The sequence below is a fragment of the Physeter macrocephalus genome, chromosome 4, assembly GCF_002837175.3.
Source record: "Physeter macrocephalus isolate SW-GA chromosome 4, ASM283717v5, whole genome shotgun sequence".
In the NCBI taxonomy this organism is placed as follows: domain Eukaryota; kingdom Metazoa; phylum Chordata; class Mammalia; order Artiodactyla; family Physeteridae; genus Physeter; species Physeter macrocephalus.
Genome location: NC_041217.1, coordinates 44,415,116 through 44,442,940, shown reverse-complemented (window position 1 = coordinate 44,442,940; position 27,825 = coordinate 44,415,116). Strand labels below are relative to the sequence as shown.

Below are 27,825 nucleotides of genomic sequence, written 5' to 3'. Positions count from 1 at the left end.
AGACTGTTCCAACTTTATTACATTTAGGAAGGATAAGGGAGAAGGTACTGGGAATAAAGACCATTGATACTCAGGAGGGCCTCCAGCTTAACGCAGGTTGAATTGTGCCCTTCCCGGGTCATGCTCCAGATACACTCTTCTCCCCGACTGGGCCCAGGGGGTTAGCCAGTCACTGCTGTTGTCAATTACTCTGTTGCTTGGGGGGTCCCTCACCCTAAGAATGGAGTAGGTTGCATTTCTACAATGTGTACTGCCCTTTACAATTTATGGAACACTTTGCCTTTTATTAGTCCTCCTGATCTTCATAACATCACAAATGTGAACTTGGGCTGCTCAGACAGATTACTTAATTTAAATTCTGACTCTTCCATTTCTAACTGCAAACTTGAGCAAGTTACTTGAGACTTTTCTATGCCCCAACTTCTGCATCTATAAAATGGTAATAATGATACATCTACCTTACACGGTTACTGAAGGGATTAAGTTAATGCACATAAAATGCTTGGAGCAGTGCCTGGCACACAGTAAGCATCCTACAAATATTAGTGATAACCAGCTCCTAATCTTACAGATGAAGAACCACCACTCAAAGAGTTAAATGACTTGTCCCAAAATCAAAGAGCCAGAAGATGACAAGGAATGATAATTACAACTGAGAAATGTCAAAGGAGTGTCTTGTATCCCCTCCTTCTTTGAACAGAAAGTTGGCCAGGCCTCACTCTCTGCCCAGCAGGACTCCCAGATGACCCCCTGGGGTTATTACCTCTGTCTGGCTTTATTCATCGGGAAGAGAGCCCAGCATTTTGGAGGATGGCCTTTGAGAAAGAGGCTGGTGGGAGGCAGAAAGCAAAAGGAGGCAATTAGATTTAAACTCCAGAAGAGACTTGCAAAGAGGCCAGTAGGTTGTTCTTGTTTTTATTTTTCTTGTTATAAAAGCAAATAGTCACTGCTGAAAATCTAGGAAAATCTAGGAAATACAGAAAAGTTCACAGAAAAAAAACGACTCATGATTCTATCACTCTGACACAGTGTTAAGACCTTTGCATGCATATCCCTCTAGCCTTTGTTCTTAACAATTACACTTACATATTAATGTAATAAAATATTGTGACTACTTCCCATGTCAATATTCTCCTACGGATGTTTTTGGTCTTCTTGCTTTGTGATTCTCCCACCTGGCGTCTTCTTCCAGGGCCTGTGGAAGTCAAAGTTCAGCCCTGAGAACACAAGGAAGGAACTTTTCTACAAGGCCGATGGGGAGTCGTGTTCAGTATTCATGATGTACCAGGAAGGCAAGTTCCGCTATCGGCGCGTGGCAGAGGGCACCCAGGTGCTTGAGTTGCCCTTCAAGGGTGATGACATCACCATGGTGCTCATCCTGCCCAAGCTTGAGAAGAGCCTGACCAAGGTGGAACAGGAACTCACCCCAGAGGTGCTGCAGGAGTGGCTAGATGAGCTGGCAGAGACACTGCTGGTGGTCCACATGCCCCACTTCCGCATCGAGGACAGCTTCAGCTTGAAGGAGCGGCTGCAAGACATGGGCCTTGAGGACCTCTTCAGCCCTGAGAAGTCCAGGCTCCCAGGTGAGTGCAGGAAGGACTTTCCTCCTCTCTCTGTCCCCAAAGAAGTCTGACCAAAAGTGGAAGAGTTGGGGAAATAGTAGAAAAGGGCGAATCAGGATACCTGGACTTTAATCCCAGTTCTACTGCTAACTCAGGGAAATCCCTTCCCTCTCAAGCTGTCAGTTTTCTCTTCTGTAAAATGGGACGTTGGCTCTTGGATCTCCACAGGCCCATATGGCACTGGAACCTTTTGAGTCTGTAACTGATAGAAGAGATGGGACCAGGTAGAAAAGAACTTGAAAAGCATCAGAAAATTCAGAGCAAGGAGACAGATATGATTAAGAGCCAGGGACATCTGGGTCCCACAAAATAGGCATAGCTGACATGTAATAGCCCTTCTTCACCTGATATTCCAAAGGGCTCAAGTGATTTCTAAGGTCACATGGACAGATACAGTCACCCCCTTCCCAGTTTTGATACTCTGATAACGGTGTTAAGTTGGTTTGGTTCTTCCAACCCACTATCCTTTAAAAATATGCATTAAAATCTCTCTCTCTTTTTTTTTTTTTTTTGGCCGCACTGTGTGGCTTGTGGGACCTTAGTTCCCGACCAGGGATTGAACCCTTGGCAGTGAGAGTACGGAGTCCTAGCCACTGGACTGCCAGGGAATTCCCTAAAATATCTAATTTTTAAAAAGGAGTTTACAACGTTAGTTAATTGGATTTAACTTTAATGGTCTGTTTTTAAACTAAGTCTGAAAACCACTCCCAAAGTGTTGCCACACTGGAAGGGAAGACATTCCTACCAGATGGAGTGAGTTTTTCTTTAAGAACAGAGTCCCCACCCCCCGACCCCAACCCCCCATGAGCTGAAGCAGATTAAATTCACGGGAGCCGGGCTGAATAAACCCAAAGTACTTTATTATTTTTAACATGTATTTATTTTTCAGGGTATCATTAAGTGAGAGTCCAGGATTTCTTTCTATTTTTCAAAAAAGCCCCAAAGGACCTCGTAGTTTAAACTGAACTCCTTTCTGTGGGTTGAAGCCGACTTTCTCCCATTTCACAGACCTTTCTCTGGTCTTCCTTCTAGGTATTGTTGCAGAGGGCCGGAGTGACCTCTATGTCTCAGATGCATTCCACAAGGCATTTCTTGAGGTGAGTACACCTCTCTTCGCTCTCTATTCTTCTGCTGCTTTTTTATTCCCATGGTGCTTTTTTATTCCCATGCTGCTTTTTTATTCAATACATCAATATCTCATGTGACTAGTAACTTTGGAGTTGTTCCTCCATTGGCTCTTACAGTGTAGACAGCAGATGTGTGAACACTAGGAGACAGCTGTAAAAAAAGGCATGATTCCAGTGTCCCTCAAACCCCAAATCTGTAGCGCCCTCCTCCACGAGGACTGCTATGATATAGCCCTGACTTGAAGCCCTCATGGTCTAATTGTTCCACCCTCCATCCTCTACCTCTCCTGGGAACACAGACTTTAAGGGGAAGGTGACACAGGAAAAGCAGCCAGCAAAGGCATTCAGAGGAGGATAACCAGGAGAGGATGAGCTAATGGAAACCCAGGAAGGAGTGTTAAGACAATGGAAAGCATCTAGTAAGAAGATTTTTTGAAAAGTGACCGAGGTGACTTTTCCCTGAGGAATTTGGACAGCGCAGTAGGGGCACATACCAAGTTGTAATGGCTGAAGAGCAAATGGAAAGTAAGGAAGGGGAGCTGGTGAGTGTAGATCATGTCCTAAAGTGTGTTCCAGAAAACTAGAGCTCTAGACTATACTGCAGGTAACAGGAAGTTAGATGGACAAATAAATGTATATCCTCTTCTTGGGAAATTAACAAGAATTAATGCACATTGGAGTGCCGACGTCTGAGCAGTTCCATAGTGAAGAAAATGGTTCAGTATTGCTTAACTTAGTGTTGCCCCAACTAAGATGCCCATGGAAACCTTTACTAGAGTAAGAGCTGTATAAAGCCTTTAGAACTTCTGCTTCTCAAACAAATACTGAGCTATATAGATCAATGGCATTAGCTTTCTGGGGAGCTTGACTCAGGATGGGGTCTGAGAATCTGTATATTTACAAAGCTCCTCAAGAAATTTTGATGCACAACCAGGTTTGGGAAACATTTATACAGATTATTCTTTGGGGGAACCAGGCTATGAGGGAAATGTGATGGGGCAATGTTAGAGAAGGTCACAGGATTGAGGAAATTGCAAAGAAAGAAGATTGTGGTCAGAGAGAGAGGTTTCAGGGCATCGTGCTAGTAAATATAGTTGCAGAGTCCAAGCTCAGTGGGAAATATGTAGTTAGGAGGAAAGTGGAGGGATCAAGGGACAGGAGGAGGTCAGAGTAATTGTAATGGGAGTGAGGAAGTGTGATAGCTTAAAAAAACCAAAGGTTATATAGTCTGTGAGAAGGATAATGTAATTATAATCTCAAAAGTCCAGATGTTCTGAGAGATGGCAAGTTCAAGGTGTAGCCATGGACTGGTTTCCTTAAGTGAAGGTAATGTTCACTGGGTCTGATGAGATGAAAGACATGGGAGGTTAGAGTATTGAATGGGTCTCCTACCACGATATTTTAATTGTCTAGGTCACATGATATCAGGAGTTAGGATAGACAGAAAGGCTACGGCGTAGGCAACAAAATCCTCAATGTGGGAATATAATCCATAGGACAACAGATGTTAGTGACCTGTAGGACAACAGCAAGCATAGAGGGATATATCTTAAAGATACTGAGGTCAGAACAGGGAATTTTACATGAGTACTGGATTCATGGTTTTGGAAGTAAAAACAATACCGATACCATATGGATTATGGAAGAAAGAGCACTTAGAAAGGCTGCAAGGGAAGATAAGTCCTCAGGGTTTTAACTATGATTGAGGATCTTCTTCCAAGGACCCCAAACAGAAGTGGTCAGCTCAGACCTCCTTGAGGGCCTTGAGTAACTATTAAGAAGAAGCAGAAGTTTACATTCATTTTGTCTACTTGAGCCAACTAAACAATGATGCAGGGCTCCTCCATGGCTCTTGGGAACCCAATACACACACCCCAACTGATTGTAGATCTCCTGAGAAGCCATTAAAAACCAGAATCTGATTCGGATAAAAGGATCCTGGTCTTACAAAAGCTCCAGTCTGCTCATAAATTTAGTACTAGAATGATCATGAAATAGATAGTATGGCCAGAAGGGAGGTGGTAAGGAAGAAGAGAGGGAGAGAACAGCATCAACCAGCTCCTCAAGACTCAGGGATCTGAAGTACTTTCATTAGAGGCAGGGACAGAGTTTTAGTGACATTCCGGGTCCCCAAACAAAATTTTCTAAAGATATCTCCCTCCAGACCTGTGCAGTTCCACTTATCAGCAAGTTCGAATACCATCACTTCAGTCTATTACTCCAAGAAGTACTCATCTCATCCAGCCAGAGGACCCTCCTCTTTTCATAGGCCCTAGTTCCTGAGTGGCTGCTTACAGTAGTTGTATCTGGGATCCTGATGCTCCAGGAGTGAAACTATCTCAACTATAGTGCTCTAATCTGGAGTCAAAATGTCTTTTAGTATCTAGTACAATACCATATACAATGGTGCCAGCCAGAAATGTGACAACCTCGTATACATCCAGATTTCTGGTTTAGAGATTATCTGAATGGACCCTGGCACTTATTATTCAGCTCAAGGCTTGGATGAATACAAGTGCTTACATCAATATTCAGTGGATGAAAGAAAGACTAAAAGTAGGGTTCCAGAGGGAACCCAACCTGACCCAAGTGTACTTTCACCTGGAAAACAAATGGCATTTTGAGGAATTGCTGTGTCGATGGATGATTTACCTGCCTGTAATGAGCTGCAGAGTAGCTAATGTAGCAGTTTGTTTCCTATTTGACCTGCAGGTCAACGAGGAAGGCAGTGAAGCAGCAGCAAGTACCGTCATTGGCATTGCTGGCCGTTCGCTGAACCCCAGCAGAGTGACCTTCAAGGCCAACAGGCCCTTCCTGGTTCTTATCAGGGAAGTTGCTCTGAACACTATTATCTTCATGGGCAGAGTAGCCAACCCTTGTGTTAACTAAAATGTTATCCTTCATAGTTCCTCCTACTTTGGCTTGTGAATAGAAGTAAAAATAAATACAACTACTCCCATATCTCACAATTACGAATGGACTGTGCCACCTGAAACGAAGACAAGGAAAGGAGAAATGGATAGAGATGCTGTTGGGCATTTGGTAAAATGAGGCTCTCGATTGTTCTCTACCAGTGAACACATCTGGGTCAAGAAAGTGAAGAAGGGAGATATGTCACTGCTTCATCTTGAAAGATGGTAGGCATCCTGACCTCTCAGGAAGCCTCTGACCTCTCAGAAGCAGGGGGAGCTTGAAATCTAGGTAATCCCCTCATACTAAAAAAATCCAAAAATTTAAAACGAATTAATCTCTAACAGAAAAGACAGAGATTCAAATCTGAATATTAAATCATTTAATTCTCAAACCACTCACATGCATAATGTTCTTTTACACAGTGTTAAAATAAAGAGGAAAATGTATTTTTATACAAACAGATTTTCAAGTATACATTAATAGACTTTTCAAATTACTAACCAAGTTGCTAAGATTTCATTCACATTGTTCTTAAAGCTGTTCAACGAGAAAGCTTTTGCTAAACTGCTTTAAATATGTTTATATAAACCCATATATTTTCACTTTCTCTGAATCTCCCTCCCCCAACCCCAGTCTCTGCCCACCCTCCTGCCCTCCCCCCTCCCCCGACACAACAGGGCTCCTGGGGCCCTAGGAGGCATGCAACCCCACCAAGAACTATTGGCTTGTCATCAGGGGAAGGACAGAATCTACAGGAGGAGAGACTGAGAAGCCTGTCAAATTAAGGGAGAGAACAAATCTGATACTTAGAAACGACACAAATCAGGATCATATTTTGTAGCCTGTGATTCACTTGCCTTTTATTAAAAAAAAAAAAACTCTCAGCCTCCCACGAAACCACCCACAAGTTTCTGATAATTTGGTAGCTGAGAAAATAATTTAACATTGGGTATTTTCCCCAGTGAAACTTCCAAAATCAAGGTAGGCATTTTGAACTTTTTCATTTGGTTGTTTCTTTTTCGCTTTGGCTGGGGGTGGGGGGCAGCTTAAAAATGGTTGATTTCTGTGTGTACATTACAGAATTTAGTTAATTTCACGAGGCCCACCAAGAGTTCTCCCTCCTCAACTCTCCTCCTGAAGTAATCTGGCTTCAGGGCGAGGAACAGCCACTCTCCTTAGGAATTAAAGTGCATTTTTTCAGTAAAAGTGGGGTGGGGGGAGGTGTGGTTTACACGTAAGTGATAATGATTAAAAGAGGGTGGGGTGAGAGAAAATCCTATTCCTATATATAGGTATTTATAGTTAAGGTCATAATAAAAACAGATATTCTCTAAGGAAATAAGATGTACAAACCCAGTCCAGCACCCTCAGAGGTGCAAGAGTGCTAGCCTGGCTCACCGACTTTTCTGAGGCATCTTTATTAATGGAGTAATCGCTTCAGATGAAAGACACAAACCTCAAATGTTAGTTTTTTCAAAGGGAAAAAACAGACGGGTAGGTTCTTCTAGTTAAAAACTCTTTATCTCATTCCCTTTCAGGGATAACATTTTAGAAATTGATTGTCTGTTTTAATATGAATCCTTGATTAACAAGTTGTGAAAAAATGTTAGATAAGTTTGTTGCTTAGAAATATTATGGTAGCCTTTAGAAACTCAGGATGAGGAGGCAGTTAGTCCTTGCTATCAATAAATATCAGCTGAGGGGAAGTTAAAATTTTCCTGTAATCTCTTTGATAGCTACCACCAGAATCTTACTTTCTGTTTTCCTATAAATGCTTTACTATTTCTTGGGGGACAAACCCAAGAATTTTCCAAAGAGAAGTAAATGCTACATTATTAGCTGTATGAAGAAGTGATGACAAGGGGGAAATTGTCCTGGATTCTGGCCTCTGAGTCCAGTGTGATCTGCTTTTCACAGTGACCAGTGGGAAGGCACAGCGCCAGGGACAGGTAGATGGGAGACAGCTGTCACCCACCATATAAGCACCATTGAGAACAGGTGGACAGATTTCTTTCAGACTATGTCCATCTGAAGGAAACCATATTTCGGCTACATTGACTTTTCTATCTTAGAACCCTCCGTCTTGTCTTTTCTTCTCAGAGACAGAGCATAAGTGGGTCCCGCCTGAAATTATGAGAAGCCAGGATATCTAAGGGAAATCTAAGTGGCTTGCGGGATCTTATTAGTTCTCTGACCAGGGATTGAACCCAGGCCTTTGGCAGTGAAAGCGCCAAGGACCCACTAACCACTGGACCGCTAGGGAATTCCCTAAGTGCTCTTTCAACCTACTTCTCCCTTTATTCACTTATGCTGACGTGCCAAGAATTGAGAGTTCTGATTTTAAGATTTCTTAAAGGAGAAGCCATTGGTTCCTGACTGATCTGGCAGATCTATTTAAGTTCTGCCATTAGATCACAAAATAATTCAACAGGCTAAAACAGTGAACATAGACCATAGAGGATGAAAAGTTAACGGACTGAGACATTTCTTTTGCCTATAGTTTGGGAATGTTTTTCTTTTGTTGTGAATAGGGGGATGGGACAGGGTGGTGAAACTGCAGTCAGACCAGCTTTTGTTTTAGCTCTTTCAGAAGGATTTCTTAGAGGTTTAACAGGAATCAGCAAGCCAATCAGTAGGACAGAAGAACTTGGCCAAACTTCACAGTCCTGATAGAGAATTCCTAATAGGGAATTTGTTTCATTACTGGTGTAAAATATAGTACAAGTTTCTCTCTCTATATTTTTACCATTACTTTCCCTTCCTCCTCCTCTATTCTCCTTCCCCAAATCTTAAAATCCAGTGCGGTGTGATTTGCATAAAGTTCAACAGTGTTTCACAGTACTCCACCATGTTCCCAGTATGAAAACCCTAATGGGCTACTCTCTGGATGCAAACAAGTCTCAAAGGCTATTGCTTTTCTATTCCACCCAATATAAGGAAGCCTTCACAAATCTTCTAAGGCATAGGAGGCATTTTTCTCTGATATTGCAGCATATACATGCTAAGCAAACAGCCAGGCCTTAATGTTATTTTAATGAAATTTCATAGCTTGATGCTAATTAAGTCCTCTGCACTAGCAATATTTCCTTCCACCCAATTTTTGTTCTCAAACACACCACCTACTTGAAATTTAAATTATCAATTATTTGTAGGCAACATATGAATGAAAATTTCTACAGTGCCGGCAGTCTCTCAGATGAGAGACTGCTATATTTGAACTTGCTCTTAAACACAAATTTCTTTCATGAATTAGAAATCACTTGGTAGCTAATTAGTTTGAATGGTGGTTCTCACTTTTTTTAAGGATAATCAAACAGTTCTCCCCTCCCCATTATCACGTGTGAGGTTGCCATGGGCAGCTATCTTTATACCTGGGCAGGAGAATGAAAGATATGAAAACTCGTTTGGGAATTACTGGGTTAAGTCTTTGATATCCTGGAACAAAGATGCTGAAATGACTCACTTCACATTTCATGTAAAACTCAGAAATATTTACGCCTTAGCTAGTGCATTTAATTCACAAAGAAACATGGAAAAGTGAAAGTCACTTTACATCGAAATCCCACTTAGAAGACAGGCTAAGAAACAATCAAATACATCACCATCACCCCAGGAAGGGCCCTTCTTTTTCTTAATTAACTTTAACAATGCCACCTGCTTACTTTACAAATAAAAATCACCCTAGATGGCTTGGGCTTGGCTCTCTTAATAAGTTCAAGCGCTCCATTTCAGCTAGCAGAGTTAAAAAAATCTCCACTTAAATCACATATGCAAGGGAAAGAGGATTCTAGGGAGCAGACTTTGAAAATTTGTTTTGCTGACTTATGCATACTTTGGTATAGAGAGGAAACTGGGTGGATGGCAACATCTCTCTACTGAATTACTCCGAGGACAAATGAATGACCCATTTTACCACTTGAGGCTTGGCCCACTCTAAGTTTTAAACTCAGAGCCATGCCTGGGATACCAATAAAGGTATCTTACGACAAAAGAGAACCAGGTAAAGGTTATCCTGCCAAAGACCATTCAGGACTACCTAGAAAATGATTCTCAACCTTGGCTGCCCATTAAAATCATCTGAGGAGCTTTTAAAGCCCAGGTTGCACAGCAGGCCACTTAAACGTGAATGTCTAGAGGGGGCCTCAGGCATCAGTACTTTTTTAAATGCCCCAGGTGATTCTAATGTGCAGCCAAGATGGAGAACTACTTGCCTAGGTCAACTGGCTCTGTAACAGAAAGCATTAAGGTCACTGTTCACCCAAGCCAGATAGAAGAAAGATAAGACTCTATGCTTCCTCCCAGATTCATAGATTTAACATGTCTCAAACAAATTACCTAGGCATTTCTCACTTTTTTGTTTGTTTTGTATTTCAATAAATCACTTTGGCTGTAAAACAGGCTGCACTGCCGACAGTATATTATTGACTTAGTAATACTGCACCTTAAGTATGTGTTGGTAGCAAAACAGCTCAGGACAGGCCTAAGCCAAAACTCTGGGCACAAACAAAAGATAAGCCAGCAGGAGTTAATTCCTGAGTCTAGGATATTAGGAGCATGGCTTATAGGCTGACAATGATTCTATAGTTAGAAAAAAAATAGCTGTGGTAAATAGATTCACATGATTTTACTGCTTATCTTCCTATAGCATTCATACTGTATTCGGGCGAACGTTATTATACCAGTTGTCACCAATGAGTACTGCTTGTCTCATTTGGAATTTCACACTGTATTGTCACTTGCCGTACCCAGTCACCAGGAAAGTAAATACTTACCAGCTAGTACCTAAAACACAGATGCCAACCTCTAAAAATCTGAAAATGGATCACTCCCTCATTTTCACTCCTAATCAGAGAATCCCTGTTTGGAATTACAACCAGCCAGTGCATTAGAAATGAAAAGGTGGAAAGCATTCTGGGATATTTCTGAAAAGGCCAGTAGTCCTTCCTCAGCTGTAACAAATGTTCAAACGGTAGGTAACCTGACTTGGCTCAGTGTACCTGTGCCCCAAACAGCAAATCAGTTGAGTGCTACAACTGCATTTAGATTAGGTGGCCTGCCTAGTGGCATTTTACTTCCGAAACTGAATTTCCTGACACCCACAACAGGCCATCCTGACTACTTTAAACAGTATTGGCATTAAAACCAGAAAAATCTCTCTTCGGAGTGTCTAAAAGCAAAACAGGTCATCCAAAAAACTGCATGCAAAACTGCAAATTAAGATATTGGCAGAAGGCTCATTATCAGGAAAATATGGTTGATATTCCAGTCCCCCAAAATGGACTGCAAATGGCAATTTAAAAATTAAAAAAAAAAACAACTCAGGATTCAAACAAAATTTTCACATCATTAAAAGGAGTTGAGTGCACCTGTAAAAACAACAGAAAGACTCCACTTCCACGGGCTACTCTTGCCAAATAGAAGCCAGTGGATAAAACACTAAACCCAAGCGTTCTGACACTGTTTGATTTGGGCAACGAAACCAGTGTCCACTGACATCTGAACATGACAAGAAGTGAGATACTGCAGTCTCTATATTTTGGGTCTGGCTTTCCTTTGCTTGCTACAGAAAGCTACACTCTTTCTTCAGCCAAGTGCTCAGAGGTAGAGGAGCTGAAGCGAGTACAAGAGAATGGGGTGGATGGTGGCTGAGGAATCCAGCCTCCTGCCTAAGGGGCTACAGGGCAATCTTGGAATATTCTCAGTCTTTAATGAGAGGTAGAATTTTCTACACTGACTTATCTGCCTTCATCAGACACCTTTTTCTCACATACATACATAAAATCACATACCCATAGCTGGCAACTCACAATGATATTGCAACTTGCAGCAACTGTACACCTAGCCCAACAGATACTTTCAATCTAAATTTTATATTAACCCCCAGCTTTTCTCAGGTAGATGCAAGCCAAATTTGTTCTTTCGAGATCCCTCCTTTTGCCAGGCTTCTAAACATACATTTCACTTTAACGCCTACATCTTTTGTCGCTGAAGAACAGCTGCACTAAGTGGGTGCAAAGTGTTATAACATCTTTATAAATAGAAAGTGCAAGAAACAATTTTCTTAGCCAAAATACAAACAAAGCAACTAAAAGCTCTCATAGCCTACTATGCCAAGAATTTGATTTTTATAATCAATGATACAGCTAACAAAATGCTTCTAAAGCTACCAAGGTCATAGTGGATGAGTAAATATATTTATAAACATACATTTATGAAAAAAAGATATTAAGAAAATAGCCAAACTTCCCACAAAAGTTATTTGCATGAACTTCTTTAGTATACCACTCTGTGTTCAATGCACATGCATATACAATTGAATTATATTAGTGTTATTTTTATTGGCCCACTTTTCCAAAAAGAAAACAGGCTCATTTTTTAAAACTTCAAGTTACATGATTTAAAATCATTTTTGTAAAAATATCAAATACCATATAAATTCTAAATATCTTTCCTATCTGGCTGATAGCCATTCTAGAGGTGGATTCCAGCCACACGTAGTGACTCCTGATTTAGCATCGTGGCTTCCAGAGGAAACACATTTTAAGCTTTGTTCCCTGTGTTGTAATTCTGTTTTTGCAGTGGTTCTTTAAGAACCACTGTAGTTAGGATTCTATTTATAGGAAACTCAGTAGATCATCTTCAAAAATGTCAAAACATCTGCTACAAGATATGTAAAAGCAGAAATCTAAACCTTAAGGAATTTCTCAGGATGTGGTTATTAAATGGTTTAGACTTGTGATGCTGAAAAGAAAGAATAAGTATTTTGTCAATCTGCAGGTTCCCTTTCTTCTGACTTTGTTCTTTTTCAGTTTGAGACCACAGTACAGTTGACCCTTGACCGACATGGGTTTGAACTGCATGGGTCCATTTATAGCCAGGTTTTTTTCAATAGTAAATACTACAGTACTACACCATCAGTGGTTGGTTGAATCCCTGGATGCAGAGGAACCACAGAAACGGAGGCCAACTATAAGTTATAGGGGGATTTTCCACTTGCAGAGGGTCGGCACCCTAACTCCCACATTGTTCAAGAAACAACTATACTTAGTTCTCGTGCAACCACCAGATGATTTCAAATTTAAGAGTCACAGAGAATCTAGAGGAGAGCCCAAAGAGCTGTAAGAAACCGAATAAGAGGCATCTTCATAGATGATCAAATATTTTTCAAGTGTCCAGTATTTTCACTATAAGTATCTTTGCCGCAAACATTTTCACAGCATAACTAATTGGTCATAAGACAATTTTACCACAAAAGATAAAATAACTGGATGAGTTTTTGGTTTGATAGTTTGGTTTCGACTGGCATTTCTCCCAGTTAGCAACATTACTGATGCCTTTATTGAGCTGACAGATAATGATGACTTGCCCCAAGAGTTGGTTTCTTGTTTTGAAACACTACGTTGGAAGATAAAGAGGCCAAAAGCCTCAAAGGTGCAGAGTTGAACCCACATTTCCCACAGAACTTTGGAAAGTCTACGAATGGACATATGACAAAATGCCAAGAACAAACAACGGTGCAGAGGCTTTCACAATGCAATACAAAGCTTGGCTACAAATATGCATCCTGGTATTTGGAAACTGATACCTCTCTTAATGAAGGAAGAAATTTAAGCAAAAAGAAAAAGCACAATGCTGAATGAGGAGATGAATCAACAAGCAAAAAAAAAAAAAAGTATAAAATACTAAGAATGAAAGACCTGGAAGACAAGTGCTTAGGTACAACACACAAAGTCAGTTATTTGTGCAGGATTGCCATTAATCTACACACATTTTAGAGGTATTGAAATATTTTGTATTTTGCAATAAAGTTTTAAAAATTTTGTTACTCATTTTCATGCTTCATTATGTCCTTTTTAATGTCCCTCTTTTATTTTTTATCTTTTATGGCAAAACTGCCTTACAGCGAATTATTTATAAGGTGAAAATGCTTGCAGCAAAGTTGACTATGGCAAAGATGGTTCTAGCAAAAGTACCTAGAACCAATTTTTCATTCCCTGGGAGTATATTTTCAAAGGCTTCTCTGTCACAAAGAGCAGACTTTGAGGTACAGCAGAGTGGAAATATGTATAAAAAAGAAAATGTTAAGGCTATTTTATTTTTATTCATCAAAATTTGCCCCAATCATTATATGATAAAATCTAATTAATCCTGATGCCTAAATGACTCAAACATTCCAACCCTGGTTATTCAACTACAAATGCCGAAGTCTTTCTTTTCTCTTCCCAGCATTTTCTAGAGTCCTAAATTAAGTCTTCAGCCCTGAGTACCCCTTTTATATCCTGTATTTGTAATTCCTGAGGCCTGACCGGGGAACAGAGATCTCTTCACTGTATGATAATTGGGGATGACCAGCAAGAAGCCCTCACAACTAATTCTCTAGGAAACCACTACACACGGAATGGATAGATAATACCAAACCTTTCTTCTCTTAGAAAGTGTATTCATTTGGGGATGATCATTTTTAGAGCAGAATCCATTCTCTGCCGTTATTTCTTCTGAAGGCAATAAAAGTCCATTTATAAGCCAGCAGGAATTTAAATAAAGCATCCTAAATTTGACAAGTCTAACCAAAAATAGTAAAAATTCAATGATTTGTTATTCTATATAACAGAAGCTGATAGCAACTGATAATTTTAAAAGATTAACAACTATAAAACTGGGCAACGGATTTTCCCATATGGAAGGTAATATAAATGGAATGAACCTATTATCCTAGCACAAATTTGTGCCAGAGGTGGTATGGTGGCAGTAAAGATGTGTAGGATATGTAGGCAAAACTTGCAATCATCTCAAGAATATAATCCATCTAGCCACTCAATAGAAACTCCTGTTGAAACAGATTTAGCAGCCATATAAATTTTCCATACCACAGGAGTTCTTGCCTATTTGTAAATTAAATACAGCTGACATCTCTAATAAATCAAGGTCTGTAACAGCAAGCTTTTTATTCCCTCTGGAGTATTTCTGGTTTAGCATAGACAGTTACTGTGGCTTCACAGGGGAAAAAAAAAAACTGGCAAATGCTCACAATTTGGAACTTGAACAAAAGAAAAAATGGAAATTTTGCTATAATATAAATGAAACTCAGGGGGTGGGAAGCTAAAGAAATCCGTCCCAGGTATTTGTCTCATTCTCCTTCTAGCTCCTTTACTGACCCATGGTAGATATAAGAAATGGTTTCTATGGCACAAACAACTGACCTAAATGAACACACAAGAGTTAAGACAAATCAAAAAAACCTAATGCTACCTATAACAGATTAAAGTTGGCCCCAAATCCTTGACACATCTTCCATCAAGTGGTAAGGTATTTCCTCTCCCCTTGAATCTGGGCTGACCAGTGACTTCTTTGACCAATAGTGTATGGTGATGACTCTATGATAGCTGTGGGCCTGGCCTTGAAGAGGACTGGCATCCTCTGCCCAGCCTCTTGGAGGCCTGAGCTGCCATTTCATAACTCTGACTACTATGATGGAGAGATCAGATAGAGAGTCCCTGAGACTCCAGAGAGGGAGAGGAGGCCTGCTGGGCCTAGTCTTCTAGCCCTCCCTACCAAGGTGTCAGGAATGTGAGATCATCTTGGACACTCCTGACCAGTCCAACCACCTGCTGAATACTACCAAGTGACCTGAGTTGTCACCACAGGGAGCAAGAAATTGCCTAGACAAGCCTTTCCTGAATTTGATTCACAACATCATGCGATATATAAAGTAGTTGCTGTTTTAAGTCACTAAGGTTTAGGATAGTTCATTACACAGCAATAGATAACTGGAATGCTATCTTTCAATTTTTGCCTTGGTAGTAACTCAATCACTCATTCACAGTTAGAACTACCAAATGGGTGACTCCTCTAAACTGGTGGGCAATATCCCCAGAAAATATTCATCATTCAACATCTGCTCAGAGGTCAACTGCTTTATCTCGTGAAGAAATCTTCCAATCACTTATTCCTGAATTAAAAGTTCACTGAAAGCAGTGCTGTTACTGGCTATTGTATATTCTAGTTCACTCCAACTCTTAGAAGTAAACAGAGTTAACACGATGTACTGGAGATAGCCTGGGCTTCAGAATCAGATTGGTAAATATTGGCTCTGCAATTTATCCATTGTGTAATCTTGGGCTCAACAGTTTCCTCATCTATAAAATGTAGTATAATTACACCTATTAAAGGCAACATAGTCTACTAAGAATGTCAAGTGTAGTGAAAGACTGCCTAGGTCAACCTCTCTGTGTCTCCGTTTCTTTCTCTCTAAAGTGAGGATAATAACAGTATCTACCCTAATGGGATTGTCATAAGGATTAGATGAGTTAACGGTGAGGCACATAGAACTGTGCCTAACACATAGTAAACACTTAAAGTCAGCTATTTTTAGTTACTACTATTACTACCTCAGAGGATTATTTTGAGAATTTACTGCAATTATTTCTCTAAAGCACTTAGTATGGTTAATTCTGTCCCCTTCTTTTTGATCTTTTATCTCTGTAGTGAAAAGTGCAGGCTTTTAAAAGTATACACCAGCCTCTAACCAAGTGGGTTTAGGACTCTCAAGTATAGGAAGCCACATCTAAACTAAGTCTAAAATCAATTTTGTTATACAAATTCCAAGCAGATTGTCTGGTACCAAAAATTACTTAATGGAACAAAAATTTACTTAATGGAACAGATTGTCCTGTATGCTACCCACCATTTAAGATAAGTGATTTCATAGAATAGGGAACATTTCCCTATGAGATACATACTTTGACTTCTGGCATTATGGATTAATTGAGATTCTAAAATTCACAGTATAAAATTGTGTTGTTGGTCATATGAGATACTGAACAAATATCTCTCTTAACTGGGTGGTGAATTCTAGCTTCCTTAACAGGACTTACTGAGTAGACATGAAAAAAGCAAGCATCAGAAAAGTGTTATTTTGGTTTTTTTTCCCCTAAACTGCTCTGCCTTTGTAACTAAGCTTTGTGTTTAAAACTTCCACTATTTGAGCTAATGGACCTTTCTTAATTATGTTACTGTGGGAGGTATTTATTATACAGATAATGGGGAAGACGTAAGATAAGAATTTATTTATCTTATACATGCATGCTCTGTGAACATAATGTATATTTCAGGTAATATTTGCCTTCTAAGTCATTGCTGTTCCTTACAATGAAGGGAAAAGATAGTCTGCCTACACAACAAAACTGGATAGTCTGTACAAATATCTTGCAGGTTTTGATATCACTGTTCCTATCAACAGTTACATCCTTTGGAATGTAATTAAGTCAGGTTTGAAAGTACTCAAAATATCCAACTTTGGCTTGTCCTGAGCAAGAAAACATACTTAATGCAAAGTAAAAAGACTGGCCCTGGGAAAAGCACCACTTAAGAATAAGAGTGAAAACAGACACTAAAAAGCAAAGGAGGCAAAGCAACATAAGACTGATAATTATCAAAGAAGTCATAATGCTTGGCAAACTCCATTGTTTTCAACAGATTCGTATTTAAATGACATCTATTACCAAGACCTCAAATGGTGGTGGATGCAGATGATTCACTGGGCTACCTAAAGACAATTTCTTTCACAAGTCCTCTACCCCAGATTAATCAGAATCCCAAATTAACCAGAAAAGCAGCACTCCAAAATCTCAAGAACTCACTATTACTATAAGTGCTCTAAGACAAGGCAGATATCACCTATGCAAATATTCTGGAACCTTCTAGATGAAGATTATCTATTACTTGGAGAGTGTAACATATAAAACCTACTAATATCCAACTTAGAAAAAAGGCAACTTTAAGAATAAAATGCCTACTGAAGAGGTGCCGTATATGCGGCTAGGTCACTCATCCAAACTTCGTATGTCTTGGTAGAGCTAATAACAAAGTAAGAATCAAATCCACTGTATTGTATCAGCATGGCCTAGAACACTTTGCCCAGATAAATTTACCTCAGAAGTCCATATATTGTTTCCAAATCGGGAGCAATTATATTCTCCTCTTGCAAGGAATTCTGTTTATTATCATCCTAACATTTTCCATTTTTTCCACATCTGGCATAAATAAGCTATTTGAACAGTAAGAATGAACATTCACAAATCAAATACATAATGGCCCATTACAGATTTAGAAGAATTACAAACAATAACAGAAATTGGAAGGTAGGTCTAAAAAGAACTTTAAATCTTCAGATGTTTCATTATGTTTCAAAACACTGACTTTAAAAAAAAAAAAAAAAAAAAGGAAGATTTTGGCTTTTTACTATCCCACATGGAACAGAGTGAGTTTGCTTGAGGAAATGAAGATTTACAGTAAAGGAAATGGGTAGAGCTTTCTAATCTAGAAAAACAGTACTTTGGATAAGAATCAAACCACCTATTCATAACAGAAATTAATTTTTAATACTAGTGGGAATAAATTCATTCTTGCCATCATCATCATTATGTTAACTTAGAGAAATGGCAAAACACTTATAAAAACATTACTTTTCTTACAGTACTTTATGTAAACATGGTATTCATTTAACCCTACATTATTATGCATGGGAATTATTTTAAAAAATTACTTTCTTAAATCTGTAATTACCATCCTAAATTTTAATGCACCTTTAAGGCAAGGACAAATCATAAGGCCTACTCTAAATGCTTTAAAGCAATGGGATTCAAGAAGCAGCACAAATGAGACAAGGATCTAGAAAAAGATGGCAACCTCTTTCAAGAAACTGATGCATATATGGCAGTATGAATTTAAAACCTCAACCAAACTATTATTATAAAGGCAAAATGGCAAGAGTGACAAATTGAGAGGCAGTGGTGTAATTCTTTAAAATCTAATTCTGGACTTGGCAAACTTTTGTTTTCAAGCTTTGCAGGCCATGTGGTCTCTGTCAAAGTACTCAACTTTGCCACTATTGCAGAAAGTAGCCATAAACAATACCTAAACGAATAGGTGTGGATCTATTCCACTATCACTTTCTTTACAGTACAAGTGACCTCAGGATTTGGCCTGGGGGCTATGGTTTGCTGAAACTTGATCTAATTACTAAATCCTAGAGATATACTTTGCTAAAGGGCATCCTCTCAAATTAAGAGATTTACCTGGTTTAATTGCTAGTTGTCCCTCCTCTAAATCTCAGCAAACAAAATACTGAATGAGTAAGTATACAGATAAGGAGAACATTTGAGGAAGAGAAAAAAAAACCACGTCTGTTGCAGCTGAAAAAATTAAAACTTCCAAGATTCCAACTCCTTCCTGATTAAATGCCTTTCCACTATGACTAAGAAGACTTTTACCTTTGTTCAATTTAATTTCCTTTCCATTACCCATTGCTTTCATTTCTTTAAATTAGATCTTCCAATCAAATAAAATGTCATTTTTACCAGTTAAAACAAAATTAGTGTTAAGTAACAGCTAAAACTTTTCAAAAGTTATTTCTTGACTAAAGACTATTCAGCTATTAAGGATGAAGTTCACTATTTCACTCTTCCATAAAACCACTTCCAACCAAGGCCTGATTTCAACTATGAAGTTAGTAGGAAAATGGTTTATTTCTATTGTCATGCCATCTTTGGAAAACCCTGTTTCAATGATGTAGAGGGAACTGGAAACATTAAAAAAAAACCCAAAAAATAACAACAAGAAAACTTCCCTTAACTGCTATCTCCCTTCTTTTCCAATTTTTATCCTTCAGGAATGAATTTATTTTTACACATTCAAGATTAGATTTGACCCTCTAGTATAACGGATAGCTTGGGGGTAGTTTGCAACTCACATAAAGTAAAATTCAACTCAGTTCAGAGGTAAATATGGTTCTGAGTAAAGAGAGAACAAGTCATTAGAAAGAGCCTTCTGCCTAAGTACACTATTACTGTTCATGCCAATGCCATATTTTAAACTGGTATCAGAGTACTGAGAGAATAAAAGGTACCTCTTAGAATGAAAGCAGATTAATATATTGTCATCTCTCTTCTTTTGCTGAGAATATTGGGTAGCTCCTTTGCTATTAAGTGCTACTCAATAAATGAAAACAGTCCCAGTGTTTGCTGTTTCATGGCATTAAAGTACTTAATGATGATTTAGCTCTCACTGCTAATGGTGTTCCCTTCACAAGGTGACATGTGCAAGTTAAAATTTGGTAATGAGTTTTCAGCATTAGCTAAAGTCCATTTAGTACATCCTTAAGAGAGGTATCCTCTGTGCACACACCTATATAGCTATTCATTAAGGTAGGTAGAACACTACTAACTCCTATGACCCTACAGTGATGTTAGCTAAGAACTAGGACAATGTCACAGTGAACCTGGATAAGAATCTTGGATAGTTATTTAGAATAATATCTCTTCTAACTAAAATGGGGAAACTGCTTTCAGAAACTTAAATTTGTTTAAAAGTTAGGCTGGCTTGAATTTTCATGAATTTCATGGCTCTGCACTAGGCCAGTTAAGAGGAGAGAACCAGCAAACAGGATTGTGCTGATGTGGTCATAGATGACCGAGAAGCACTCTATTCACAGTACAGATACAGCAAAAACCTATTAGCAGTGAATAAAAAGGGAGGGGGAACCCATCAAACACTCATAGCATTTTCACATCTAGCAGACAGTCCCTACTGCATTTAAAATGTTTGTTGCTAACCCTGGATGGAGTACTGACAAATGCTGCAAAGTTTCTCTTTACAGAAATTACTGCACCTCACTTTTACAATTTGGTAATAGTTTAAATAGCTCTATTTTCTCAAATAACATCTAAGGAACTAACAAAGCAATAAAGAACTTTCCAGCATAATACTTCTGAAAAGTAGGATGGACTTAATTTTTTGGTAGGCTTAAAAGCTCCATCTAAAGCAGCATATTCTGTACCTCTCACCTCCCTGCCTATTTAGTAATGGCAAAATCTGTCCACTGAAAGCCTTGATTACCAGCTGAAATGTTTCCTTAAATATTTCAGTCTAATTTCAACTCTACTTTTTCTATGCCACAGAGCATAGTTGGTCCCTAAGACGGCCCTAGGCGACAGTTTTCACCCCATCATACAGTTGCCCATCTAAAGAGGAGAATGCCATAGTCTATGTCTTCTGAAGACAAAATACGGCTTCAACATAATGTTTAAGGGTAGGCTCTAATCAAATGGTAGCATTATTACATTCCTATTAAAAGATGCATTGTTTTACCAGAAGAAAAAATAACCGTTCATTAGTGATATGGTGCAGCTGTATATATATATGTACAGGTCTCAGATTGCTTAATAATTACCCTTTGCATTCTAACTTCCTATCATCAAAGCAACGCCATTCTTTCCTACCCACTTTGTCACATACCCAAAGCAGTCTCAGGAAGGGAGCACACTACTAACGTTCTCACAAATGGCTCACCAACAGTTCAGGCATGATCAGCCCCTCTCCCAAATCTCTTTTACAATCATCTATGCCCCTGCACCAAAACAATTTCTTAAACCACTACATATTTAAATACTCTTTAAGAAATTAATGATCAATTAAGAGAAGCTAGAGATTTTTCTCTTTTCTATTTGCACTGTAACTTGTAAGCATCTACTTGCCTGCATCCCTTAATAATCCTGCTTCATTCTCTGCACGCAAGACAGGGCATCTAAAGCTCTACATGTTTGGTAAATTCTTTCTCTCAGTGCTGGATTAAGAATCTCAGAAATACCCAGAACTACCAAAAAGGTCCCTTGAAGTTTAAAAAATCTTAGGAATGATTAAGTAACCAAACCTGATTAAAATCGATCCTTTGATCAATTTATTGCAACATGATTGTGCATGATGTTTTCTGGTAAATGCCCTGTAGTGTATTATTAAAAAGCAAAGCTCTTGGAGTCATCAGCAATTTGCTGATGGTTGGTTTACGAATTACTAAGTTTGCAGACGCAAGACATGGATTTAGTGAGGTTCTTCTATTGGACTGAAAATATAAACTATCACATATGTAGAAGGAAATGGAATTGTAGTTGCAGTAAGAAGCATAGTGTTGAATTTCTACAACCACAATATTGCAGAAAAAAATGTGTTTAAAATGTCATATAAAAGTTATCAAATATGGAGACCTGTAGATTTAAAAATACAATCCAGGCTCATTTCACTGTAAAGTGACATTTTTGATGCATAATATTGCTGTTATGTGAAGCTAGGAGCCGAAGAGACTGGATGAAACTTTGGTAGTCAGCCTTATGCATTAATTCATCTGGACTAGAGCCATTTCCTAACACTTGAAGATATATAAGCACTATGGCTTACAAATACCGATCAGGAAGTTGCAGTACGGCTGGCTCTGTGCTGTTCGATAATTGCAGAACAAATACACTTCCTTCCCTGCTCCCTCCCTCCTCAACACAACACCCACGCCCCCAGATGCAGAACTACCTATTGCAAACACTTCGCTGCTCATTTCACTTCCAGGTGCCTAAAGTGCTTCAGGTGATGCTGCCCATTAGAATACTGCTCCAAGATGGCTGCATACATTGAAACAATCAGGCAAAGTATCAGACGCCTTGTCAGGGCAAAGATTAATCTAACCTTTCAAAATAAAAAGAACCACTGGGATTCTTTTTTTTTTTTTTTTTTTCTTCTTGAGATAAGAAACTGCCTGTTCTGGCAGGGAAGGAAGAAGAGAAATTCCCCCTCATCATCACCATCATGATTACTTCCTTCTCTCCTGTGGCTGGCTGGTTCAGATGACCAAAGCTCCTGCTTCATTTTTCAGATCTGGGCAATTACAGCCACCAGGGTGATATGGACCAAAGTACAGTGTTCAAACACGACTGGTAGATAAATGATCATTTATCACTGTTTTGTTAAAAAAAAATTTTTTTTTATAAAGTTAACAAACCAAGGCTGTTGATCCCTGAATTAGAAAGTTGATTTGCTTGATTATTTTCCAAAGTGTGATGTGGGAAGAAAGAGGGGAAGAGCCTCTAGTGCTCTTGTGTATGTTGCTGATACAACATCTTGCTTACATCTTCTGATCTGGTGTTGTGGCATTTTGTGAATCTAAGTACCAGCCCATGGCCCTGATGCTGGTTACTTACGGCCCAAAGGGGAAGAGGGTCTGCCCCCCTCCTCGCTATTTCAATCTGGCCCAGTAGTGGACACAGAGCCCTGGGCAGTTTCCCCAGAAGCAACTGTCTCTTCTTGTGAAGGTGACTCTTCCTCGGCTTGTCCCCGAGATGTGACAGTTGTTTCAGGGGAGATGCTATGAGGCCCCTCCAGGGGTATACAGCCAGGGTGGTTTTTGCGAAAGTGCTGATTCAAGATGGCCTGGAAGGGGAAACTTTTGCCACAAACATGACAGTGAAAGGGCTTGTTGCCTGTGTGCTTGCGGATGTGATACTCCAGCTGATCTTTCCGGGTATATTTCTTGCCACACATGCGGCAGACGAATGGTGTAATCCCCATGTGCAGGCGCATGTGGCGGTCCAGGCTCCCCTTCTGGTTGAAAGATTTGGCGCAGTAGATACAGGTGAGACGGGGGTTGTACCGGAACCACCGCTCAGATACTTCCTGCTCTCGGAGATACTCCACATAGCCACTTACTCCCATCATTGCTGACTCTTCTACCTGTACCAGATGAGGACAATAAGAAAGAATATATATTATTAAGTATATATAGTAAAAGACATCAAATCTATTTTTACCTCTGTTACTAAGCTATATGCTTATTTTTTGTAGCGATCCAAATAGGAAATTAATTACTACGAAAAAGTAAAGATGTTAAGATAGAAATTAAAAAAAAAAAAATCGAGGCCACTCTATTCCATTACCATAAAAGAACAGGACATCTGAGTTACTTTCTGGCTGAAAAACTGCATGCTTATTAAACCCCTGCTGAATGTTTAATTTATGGTGATAGGAGAATCTAAGCCCACTCATAACATCCATTTGGACTCTAATTTGCAATTATAGTCTAGACAATCAGGTAGGTACTTAGGCAATGTTGGTCCAACAGAACTTTCTGTGATGATGGAAATACTTGATAATCTGCACCACCTAATACAGTTGCCACCAGGCACATATGGCTATTAAGCATGTGTAATAGGCTAGTGTGACTGAGGAACTGAATTTTTCATTTTAATTGCTTTCAGTTAACTAAAATTTAAATTTAAATAGCCACATGTGACATGGCTAATGGCTACTATATCTGACAGTACAGAATACATTATGGCAAGCACATTATAAATCATATTTATGGCATTATCATTAATACCAAAATTTAACCCAACAGTAACTAGCTTTATAAAAATGTATATAATTTGTAGGTGACAGTATTCCTTTTTACCCAAAAATATTTTAGTACCACACCAACATATTTTCTTCATTCTAAAGACTAATAAAAGTTTAACTGACCTCAGAGAAAATTGGCAAAAGAGCTGGGAAAGGAAACTAGGCTGAGATATGAATTTACTAACTTGGTTATTCCCTCCTATAACCTCTTCAAAATTTGATACTCAGTAAGTATTTACTGAGTGACTACTGACCACCAAATACAATGACAGGTGCCACAGAGAAAGAAGTACAAGACTTGGTTTCTGGGACCTCCCTGCTGGTGCCGTGGATAAGACTCCGCACTCCCAATGCATGGGGCCCGGGTTTAATCCCTGGTCAGGGAACTAGATCCAACACACATGCTGCAACTAAGAGTTTGCATGCCACAACTAAGGAGCCAGCCTGCTGCAACTAAGGAGCCACCAAGCCACAGCTAAGGAGCTCTGGAGCTGAAACTAAGACCTGGCACAACCAAAATAAATAAATAAGTAAATAAGTATTAAAAAAAAAGTCACCAAAAAAAAAAAAAGACTTGGTTTCTGATTTTGCCCTCTGAACAAAAAGCAGACAAAACAAAGAGAAGTAGAAGAAATACATATTCGTAATGATGTTGCTAATTTACTTTTCAAACTGTTTATAGTAAGGGTAAGTGTCCTTAAAATACACTGCACAGAAGTATTATCATCTAATTTTACATACCTATTATTTGTAGTGGTTTGATTTAAACAGATTATTAAAAGTAAAGAGATGGCTTCCCTGGTGGCACAGTGGTTAAGAATCCGCCTGCCAATGCAGGGGACACAGGTGCGAGCCCTGGTCCGGGAAGATCACACATGCCGCAGAGCAACTAAGCCTGTGCGCAACTACTGTGCTCTAGAGCCCGCGAGCCACAACTACTGAGCCTGCGCTCTAGAGCCCGCACGCCGCAACTATTGAAGCCTGCGCGCCTAGAGCCCGTGCTCACAACAAGAGAAGCCCGCGCACCGCAACGAAGAGTAGCCCCCACTTGACGCAACTTAAAAAAGCCCGCGCGCAGCAACGAAGACTCAATGCAGCCAAAAATAAATAAAGAGAATAATCTGTGATTTATATATTATTTCTCCAATTTCTCTTAGTTTATAAAGTATCTCCCCACTAAGTTAAATTTCTTGCATTGAAATAAAATTACTCAAGACATAAAAAAAGCAATTATTATAAAAGTAGCATTAAAACTCTGCTATTGTTACTTAGATTACTAACCCTTTACATTATTGCAAAATAAATGCTTTCTTTTTCTGATTTAATTTTTTTAATGAAGGGAAAATGATATACAGTTTAAAACTTTTTAATAAGTTTTAGACACAACAGTGTGTTGACTCCTCATCACCCAACAATTATCAACACATGAACAATTTTGTTTTTTCTTTACCCTCAGCTATTTCTCTCCTTTTTCATATTATTTTTGAAGAAAATCCCAGACATAATTTCATACATAAATATTCTAGTATGCATTTCTAAGAGACGAGGATTCTTTTTCTTAATGTAATCAAAATACCACTATAGCACCTAAAAAAACCACAATTCCTTAATATCAATTAGGTAAGACGTTAATTTTGTTTTACTTAATCTGAACATGAACAATCTAAATAGTCAAAATATTTAACATATGAAATAAACATGGTTTCCTCCTATCTGAAAGCTGGGAGGGAGAGGGAACAATATATTCCTTTGAATGAAGAATTTAAAAATCTTGAATTTATAAATCCTTTGCATTCAAAATTCTATATTAAAATATCACCATTCATAAATTTCTGATTTATTTAGCCTGATGACTTCTGAAGTCCTTGTGTGCGTGGGTGTATATAGCACATATATGTTTTATGTATAATGTTTTGAGTAAAAAGCTTATATACACATACACACACACACACAAATATATATAGGGGCTTCCCTGGTGGTCCAGTGGTTAAGATTCTGTGCTTCCACTGCAGGGGGCATGGGTTCAAGCCCTGGTCATGGAACTAAGATCCTATATGATGTGCAGCACAGCCAAAAAAAAAAAAAAAACCACACAAACACACACACACACACACACACACACAAATATATATGAGCATTTTATTTATTTATTGGCCGCACAGCATGTGGGATCTTAGTTCCCTGACCAGGGATGGAACCCGTGCCCCCTGCATTGGAAGCACAAAGCCTTAACCACTGGACCACTAGGGAAGTCCCTATATAAGCATTTTAAATATACAGGAGAAAATTCCATACGTGTAGCAGAGGTAAAGTACAATGCAAAGAGGAGAATATGTAAAAGTTGACTCTGGATTAACTGGAGAAAAATGAATCTAATTAGCAAATAATCTTATACCCTTTTCTTGAATATCTAGAAATGTGTATTGTCTCCTTTCACATGTTAGCTAACAATGCTCTTCAGTATTTCCAACAGAATAGAGGTGGTTCTCAGCAGGTTTGGGAAGCAGTATGTGAAGTCAAGCATCGAATAGTAAGGCTTTAGATGATTTCTGATTTATTTCATGTAACATTTCTTTCTGCTCCAATTCCCTGGATGATCAAAACTGAACTCACATAAAGAATGAGGGATTGTGACCTCCCTGGTGGCGCAGTGGTTAAGAATCCACCAGCTAATACAGGGGACATGGATTCGATCCCTGGTCCAGGAAGATCCCACATGCTGTGGAGCAACTAAGCCCTTGCACCACAACTATTGAGCCTGAGCTCTAGAGCCCGCAAACCACAACTACTGAGCCTGTGTGCTGCAACTCCTGAAGCCTGTGCGCCTAGAGCCTGGGCTCCGCAACAAGAGAAGCCACCGCAATGAGAAGCCTGTGCACCACAAGGAAGAGTGGCCCCCACTCGCCACAGCTAGAGAGAGCCTGCGCGCAGCAACGGTGACCCAACACAGCCAAAAAAAAAAAAAAAAAAAAAAAAAGAATGAGGGATTATCCCACTAAAAGGTCCTGGGTGACCATGGGCAGAGCATAGAATAACTTCTCTGAGGTTTAGTTTCCCCATCCATAAAATAAAAATGTTAGAATATGTTTTGCCAATTCCATTGGATTCTCATGGGAATCAAATATGATAATAATACCTTGAGATATCCCTGAATGCCTGATGTTATACTTTACAGCAATTAAGGGTGCTGGCACCTGGGTTCAAACCTGCATCCTACTTATTGTTCGACTTTGAGCAAGTTATTTAACTACTCTGTGCGTCAGTTTCTTCATCTGTAAAATGAATATAATAATAGCATCTACCTTATAGGTTGCTATGAGCATTGAATGAAAGTGCTTCATGTAGCTCAATAAATGTTAGCTATTATTAAACATTACAAAAATTCACAATATTATTCATAATCTTGAGGATACCTATTCCCTAAAAAAAACTGCCTAGCTTTAAGGAAAACAATGTCATAGCAGTATTATCCACAAACAGAAAGTAAATGTATTTTAGTTATCTGTCATGAACCATAATCAGAAAACTCACACATTATGATCAATTTCACCTAAAAATTATTGCAATAAAATTGCAATAAAAGAGCAAATAAATGAGCATAAAATGTAGATTAGGTCCTTGTCAAAGGTAACAATGTATCTTTGCTAGTTTTATTCCTTTATACTCTAAAAAAGAAGCAAGGACAAAAATGGCTGCCTCCTGGTTCTCTCTGTCACGAAGAAGTGGATCATTTCACTTCTCCCAGTTGGCAATTCCCTACTAGATTGTAAACTCTGTAAGCACAGGGATAATTTTACATTGCCGAATATGCCAGAACTTCACAGTGCCTGATATGTACCTGGTGTTCAAAAACTATTTTTTTTTTTTTTTTTTTTTTTTTTGTGGTACGCGGGCCTCTCACTGTTGTGGCCTCTCCCGTTGCGGAGCACAGGCTCCGGCCGCGCGGGCTT

The 27,825-nt window shown here is 39.0% G+C and overlaps 2 protein-coding genes across 3 annotated transcripts in view; one reads left to right on the top strand and one right to left on the bottom strand.

The window, feature by feature from the left end:
• The window catches only part of SERPINC1 (serpin family C member 1), a 35,170-nt gene that overhangs the window by 2,481 nt on the left and 4,864 nt on the right, over positions 1-27,825 (top strand). The window contains exons 4-6 of the mRNA XM_007116167.3: positions 1,193-1,583; positions 2,655-2,719; positions 5,462-5,950. Of these exons, the coding sequence (XP_007116229.2) occupies positions 1,193-1,583; positions 2,655-2,719; positions 5,462-5,638 (633 nt within the window). The 3' untranslated portion in view covers positions 5,639-5,950. The remainder of the gene's footprint in view (positions 1-1,192; positions 1,584-2,654; positions 2,720-5,461; positions 5,951-27,825) is intronic.
• The window catches only part of ZBTB37 (zinc finger and BTB domain containing 37), a 12,978-nt gene continuing 7,555 nt past the window's right edge, over positions 22,403-27,825 (bottom strand). For both annotated transcript variants that reach the window (XM_007116168.1, XM_007116169.1), the window contains exon 5: positions 22,403-23,212. In XM_007116168.1, coding sequence (XP_007116230.1) covers positions 22,724-23,212 — 489 coding nt within the window. In that variant the 3' untranslated portion in view covers positions 22,403-22,723. The remainder of the gene's footprint in view (positions 23,213-27,825) is intronic.